This window comes from Colobus angolensis, unplaced genomic scaffold (genome assembly GCF_000951035.1).
Source record: "Colobus angolensis palliatus isolate OR3802 unplaced genomic scaffold, Cang.pa_1.0 Scaffold250, whole genome shotgun sequence".
Classification (NCBI taxonomy): domain Eukaryota; kingdom Metazoa; phylum Chordata; class Mammalia; order Primates; family Cercopithecidae; genus Colobus; species Colobus angolensis.
Window position 1 is genome coordinate 1,710,864 of NW_012115711.1, and position 7,094 is coordinate 1,717,957.

General features: G+C 51.2%; 1 protein-coding gene across 1 annotated transcript in view; it reads right to left on the reverse strand.

Moving 5' to 3' along the window:
- Window positions 1-7,094, reverse strand: part of FGD1 (FYVE, RhoGEF and PH domain containing 1) — a 65,371-nt gene that overhangs the window by 32,605 nt on the left and 25,672 nt on the right. The window contains exon 4 of the mRNA XM_011946594.1: window positions 2,332-2,505. Coding sequence (XP_011801984.1) covers window positions 2,332-2,505 — 174 coding nt within the window. The remainder of the gene's footprint in view (window positions 1-2,331; window positions 2,506-7,094) is intronic.

Below are 7,094 nucleotides of genomic sequence, written 5' to 3' on the forward strand. Positions count from 1 at the left end.
AAAAAGAAACTTCTCAGCTAGCCCTCAGTGGCCCCTCATGACCATGCTGAACTCTATGGCTTTCCTTGGCTGAGTTTGGTCTCCAGAATATTTTTGAACCTAGCAGACCCTGTGCTTGAGGATGAGAAAATTCCATCCCTGCCCTTGGGGAGCTCCCAGGGTAGGCCCCCCTCCTCCTTCCTAGAAACCACAGCCCTTCACACTGCCCCATCCTGTCCCTACCCAGCAAGGTCCTGGATTCATTTTCTCCAGCCCATTTTTTTTTTTTTTTTTTTTTGATACAGGGTATCTCTCTGTTGCTTAGGGTTAAGTACGGTAGTGTGATCAGGTCACTGTAACCTCAAATTCCTGGGCTCAAGTGATCCTCCCATCTCAGCGTCCCAAGTGGCTGGGACTCCAGGTACTCACCACCATGCCTGGCTATTTTTTTTTTTTTTTGGTAGAGATGGGGACCTTCTTTGTTGCCCAGGCTGGTCTCAAACTCCTGGCTTCAAGAGATCCTCTTGCCTCTGCCTCCAAAAGTGCTGAGATTACAGGCATGAGCCAGTATGTGCCTGATTCCTGCCTATTTTTCTTGTGGTTGATAATCTACAACATTATCACACCTACACCCACACCTCCACACCTGACAAGATCCTCCAGCAGCACTGCCCCTTCCATCAATGGATTTACAATTCCCCAGTGCCCAGTAGAGCAGAGATCACCAAAGAGCCCCCCTCACACACATTTGGTCACACCACCAAATCTTTTTTATTTTTTACTTTTGAGGTGAGGTCTTACTATGTTGCCCAGGCTGGTCTCGAATTCCTGGGCTCGAGCAATCCTCCTGTCTCAGCCTCCCAAGTAGCTGGGACTACAGGTATGTACCACCACACCCAGCCACCACCAAATCTGGTAACACTTTGTGGAAATGTACTCAGCCACACACCAACTGGGCGCATCCCTCAAAGACCCAGAGAGAGAACCACAGAGCTACTTGTCTGTGCACCATGCTAGGCACAACCGCACACACACAACCACCACTGCCACTCGGACATCTCTTGTCACCTACGGAAAGCATACTCTAGGCACCCCAGGAGTGCCACTGCACTGTGCCAGCTCCGCTATGGGGATGGGGGTGGGGTGTGCACCCTTCCTCCCCCACTCTCAAACCCCTGTCCCCCAGGCATTCATCAGGCCAGAAGGGCAATCTTGACCCTTACCCTCAGGGAGCTCCCAATCTCAAAGACAAAAGACTCTAACTCAGGAAAGGTAAGGAGGGTCAGCCTGTGGGGACTGGGGAAGCTCAGGGGAGGGGAACGGATAGGGTGGCCAGACAAACTACAGGACACTCACTCAGTTAATTTTTTTGTTTTGTTTTGAGACGGAGTTTCGCTCTTGTTACCCAGGCTGGAGTGCAATGGCGCGATCTCGGCTCACTGCAACCTCGGACTCTGGGGTTCAAGCGATTCTCCTGCTTCAGCTCCCCCAGTAGCTGGGATTACAGGTGCCTGCCACCACACCTAGTTAATTTTTGTATTTTTGTAGAGATGGGGTTTCACCATGTTGGCCAGGCTGGTCTCGATCTCCTGACCTCAGGTGATCCACCTGCCTCAGCCTCCCAAGGTGCTATGATTACAGGCGTAAGCCACCATACCTGGTCACTCAGTTAAATTTGAATTTCAGATAAACAAGGAATGTTTTAGTATAATATGTCTCATGAATACTTATACTAAAAATTTCTTAAGCTATACTTAAAAAATGACTTGCTGGGGTGGGCGTGGTGCCTTATGCCTGTAATCCCAGCACTTTAGGAGGCCGAGGCAGGTAGATCACGAGATCAGGAGTTCAAGACCAGCCTGGCCAACATGGTGAAACCCCATCTCTACTAAAAATACAAAAATTAGCTGGGCATGGTGGCACGTGCCTATAGTCCCAGCTACTTGGGAGGCTGAGGCAGGAGAATTGCTTGAACTCAGGAGGCAGAGGCTGCAGTGAGCCAAGATCATGCCACTGCACTCCAGCCTGGGTGACAGAGTGAGATTCTGTCTCAAAAAAAAAAAAAGCTGGATTTGGAGGTGGCTGGCTATCATGGCCAGGCCACAACCCCCTCCACAAACCACAATCTGCTCCTTTGCCTGAGGTAGACACGAAGGGGCTGAGGTGAGATCACAGTATGCACACATTAGCCTCAGGCCACAGCCCTCTGTGCACTAGGTAGGTAGCACTGCCCCCGGAGCACCGTGCCTCCCTATCCTTCTAACAAACCCTCTTCTCTGCCACTGGCTAACTTCTCCCCTCCTCTGTCCCCTCCCCTGGGCCACTTCTCTGCTCTTTTCCGGGACCACTTACCCTGTGGCTTTGGGCCCGGTGCCCGCTTCAGTGGTGAAGGACGCTGGCTAGGGGTTTCGGTGGGGGGGCCTGGGTCTGAGCGAAGCCTCTGGGGACCTTCTGGATGAGGCTCTAGGCTCTGGCCAGGGTCAAGGGACAAACTTTTAACCAGGATCCGGTTTCCCTGGTGCAGCCCTGCAGGAAGAGAGAAAATGGGTGTGAAGTAACTGACTTTAACCCAAAGGGGAATGGGGTTAAAGTTAAGACTGGCATGTCTTAGCAGCTATCTGGGGTATTGGGTTTCTCTGAGCCCCTTTCCTGGCCACAGTGTTTTTCTGGGAAGCCCCTATCCTAGCCCTCAGATGGAGAGCCAGACCCAGGGCTGGGGCTGGCTGTTTTCATCAACAGATAAGAATTCTTTGTGACTAGTGCATTGATTCCATGTATGTCAGCAGGCAGTATTACTAGTGAGTTTAACCAGGCTGGGGGTGGCTGTGAGCACCCTGAACTTTATATATGCGTTTGCGGCCCTTGTTTATATAGCCACATAGGTATGCTGAGTATAAACCATTCTTCAACATTTTTGTTAAGGCTCTGACAATATCTAGACTTTCTTGTTTACAATTTTGTGCAGCTAAGTATGCTTAAAAATGATGAAATTGTGTTTCATGAGCAAGTTTTGCTTCTTGAAATCCCAACTTCTGGCTGGGCACAGTGGCTCATGCCTGTAATCCCAGCAGTTTGGGAAGCCAAGAAGGGAGGATTGCTTGAGCTCAGGAATTCGAGATGAGTTTGGGCAACAAAGGGAGACTCTGTCTCTACAAAAAATATAGAAGTTAGCTGGGCATGGTGGTGTGCACCTGTATTCCCAGCTACTTGGGAGGCTGAGGTGGGAGGATCAGTTGAGCCTGGGAGGTGGAGGTTCCAGGGAGCTGAGATCACCCCACTGCACTCCAGCCTGGACAAAAGAGCAAGATGCCGTCTCAAGAAAAAAAAAAAAAAAAAGAAGAAGAAGAAGAAAAATGAAAACAAAATCCCAACTTCTCAGCAATCTGTATTACCCTCCTCAACTTCCACATCTACACAGACCCACACACATCTTCCACCCCTGCCACACACACACGTGCAGCATCCAGAGTTCAGGTCACAGAAATAACTTTAAATCAAGCAGCCAGTTCGGAAAAAGGGGAGGCCTTTTTGTACTGTCCCTCCTCCCTCATTGTATGTCCCCTAAAGCCACCTCTATCTTTGGCTCTAGAGGAGATGATGGTCATGCTTAGGAGAGAGGATTTGGTCTGGGAGGCAGTGAGGGATCCCCCACCCCAGGGATGGCATGCCCCAAAGAAAGGAATGTGGGGCTCATGTGATCCTGGCTGGGCGGGGGGCTATGGGAGTGCCTCAAATGATAGAGAAGTCAGGTGGGGCCAGAGAGGAGTGGGAAAGGCCTTGGATGCTAGGCTGACATCCATCCTGTAGCAGAAGGGAGCCACAAAAACCCCTTGCAGAGGGAGAGATGGAGGCAAACAGGTGTGAAGACAAGAGAGTAGTAGTCAAGAGCTCCCGGAGGTACCACCATCACATGGTGTAGGTTATGCTGTGTCACAGCCACATGGCCTCCCACTCAGCCACAGAGGGTCTGTTAGCCTATATCACACACAGTCTCATAAATGACTAGTCACAAATGGGCCCACTCAGTCACAGAAACACTTGGTGTTATTTACACCATTTCACCCAACTGTAGGTGATCGCCCTCCTGAAAGCCTAGTTACACACAGTCACAAAGACCTGCGGTCACAACCTCACGTACGATCACACAGCCTTGCAGTATCACACACACCTGCAAACATGGTCATGCAATCACAAAGACACACAGTCACACAATGGCAATTCGACCATCTCACACACAGCCTCATACAACCGCCCAACCACATACAATCATATACCCAGCTAGACATTCTTCAAACAGAGTTTCACTGAGTCACAAAGATGTACATTGTCATTTACACTGTGTCTCACAATTGCAGGGCCATGGAGTGTCATACACACCATAATGTCACACCTGCAAACATGGTTACACACAAACACTATAGGCACACAGAGTCAATCATACCATGTCAGACACAATCACATACAGTGGCAAAACAGCATAAAGTCACATGATACCACACACTCAGAATCACAAACTCACAATCACAGACGTGGCATACAGGTGGCCCTCCATATCCATTGGTTTTGCATCCTCGGCCTCTGCATGGAAGCTGATTGATAGAAAATGTTTGGGAAAAAAAAAATAGCAATACAACAATAAAAATTATATAAATAAAACCCAATACAGTATAGCAACTATTTACATGGCATTTACATTGTATTAGGTATTCTAATTAATCTGGTGATGATTTAAAGTATACAGGAAGGGTCAGGTGCGGTGGCTCACACCTGTAATCCCAGCACTTTGGGAGGCCGAGGCGGGCGGTTCACCTGAGGTCAGGAGTTCAAGACCAGCCTGACCAACATGGCAAAACTCTGTCTCTACAAAAATACAAAAATTAGCTGGGCGTGGTGGTGGATGCCTGTAATCCCAGCTACTCGGGAGGCTGAGGCAGGAGAATCGCTAGAACCAGGGAGGTGGAGGTTGCAGTGAGCCGAGATCACGCCACTGCACTCCAGCCTGGGTGATAGAGACTCCACCTCAAAAAAAGAAAAAAAAAGTATACAGGAAGATACACATAGTTTATATGCAAATAACATGCCATTTTATATAAGGGACTTGAGTGTTGGTGACTTTGGTATCTTCAGGCCGTCCTGGAACCAATTCCCCACGGAGACCAAGGGACAAATGTCATTTACTATGTCATACTCATCTAACAAACACATCCACAGTGTCCCTGGGTCTTAGCCTTCAGCCCAGGAATACACACACCTGTGGGACACTTGCCACCTCCTAAACAGTCACTATGTCACATGCAAACTCTGTTGTGAACACACACACACACACACACACACACACACAAAGACCTCTGCACCCTCCCTTCCAGGGTCACACAGGCAGAAAGAGTCACAGGGGATTTTAGGTCTCCCAGTCCCGGAGGGAAGAAGTAGCCCAACCCACAGGGTTCCTTCCAGCAGCTTCCCTAGGCCCCTGATCTCACCCCTGGCTACATCCCAGCCAGGTCCACCCCAGGGGATTCAGATCAGGGTCCTTTCCCAGCACTGAGGGAACAGGGTGCCCCAGGCCCCAGGCCGAGCGCCCCTCCCCAACTCTGTACCTTGCTTTGGGTGTCGTTCCTCACTTCCTTCCCCACCTAAGCTGGCAGGGCCTGGCCAGAATGGAGGAGGCACTCCTCTCCGCTCAGCTGTGCCGCTTACCCTGCCCTGCTCAGCACATCCTGGCCTGGTCTTGCCCTGCCCTCCCCCTAGGCGTGGGGGTGAGGAAGATGAATCACCTGCAGGGTGGCACAGGCAGAGACGTGGTTAGAGAGACACATGGCCAGAGCAAGGGAGAGAGATAGAGAGAAGCTGACAGGGCCAGAGATGCAGTGAGTAAAGCCAGGTACCCTGCCATGCAGAGACCCCTCCTCAGACATATACACATATAGGTGCCAGGGTCCCTGGTGGCCCCTGTCTGCCTCCTTGGGCCTGGAGGAGCCCACCTGTCTCCACACCTCAACGCAGGCAGGCCTCTCTGGGCAAGCCCTCCTACCCTATCTGTAGCAAAGCAGCAGGGCCCCTGGATAAGGCTGCTCTCCTCCTGCTCCAGTGCTGGTCCTTGGGATGGAGTGACCATACATGCCACTCTCCATGGCCCTGCCCTAGCCCACCCACTGCTCCCTCCTCACCCATCTCACCTGAGAGCCCACAGACAGGCCTGCCTCTCCATTCTCTCTGCCTCCTTGCAGGCAGCCCTGCAGGAAGAGGAGGCCAAATGAAATGCAAAGATTCCCTGGAGTCCCAGGTGAGAGAAACAGAGATTGTCAGCCCAGTTTCTAGTAAGGAGATGGGGTCAGAGAGAGAGGCAGTGACTTGCCCAAGGTCGCAGAGCAAATCAATGAATGGCACACTTTCTGGCAGACTGGTCATGGACTGGATTCCTTCTTACTAACCCCACTCTCCAAGGTGAAGCTGGAAAAGAGGGGAACCAGGAGGGGCAGGGTGGACCCAAGGGCTTCAGAAAGTCACAAACTGCAGTGTAGCTAGTGAGAGGGACACCCCTCAACCCTGTCCACAGGGAATTGAACAGGGGTCCAGTTTAGGAGCCTAGGCCTGACCAAGAACCAGGCTAGGTTTCACTGAGCGGGGGAAGGTTCAAGATCCCTCCCTCTTGTTTCAGAACTCCCTCTCCCTTGTCTCTCTGCCTACATTTCCCTGTCTCCTGTTTTCCCTCAGTGGCCTCCTTGGCTCCAAGTCTTGCTCCCTCCAGGTGGCTGAATGAACTTTCTTACAGTCCAGCTCAGATCATGCCACTTACCTGCACAAGAACCTTCTGTAACTCCCCACTGTCCATGGGAAAATAGAAACTTCTCAGCTAGGCCGGGCGCGGTGGCTCATGCCTTTATTCCAACACTTTGGGAGGCTGAGGTGGGTGGATCACCTGAGGTTGGGAGTTCGAGACCAGCCTGACCAACATGGAGAAACCCGATCTCTACTAAAAATACAAAATTAGCTGGGCGCGGTGGCGCATGCCTGTAATACCAGCTACTTGGAAGGCTGAGGCAGGAGAATTGCTTGAACCTGGGAGGCAGAGATTGCGGTGAGCTGAGATCACACCATTGCACTCCAGCCTGGGC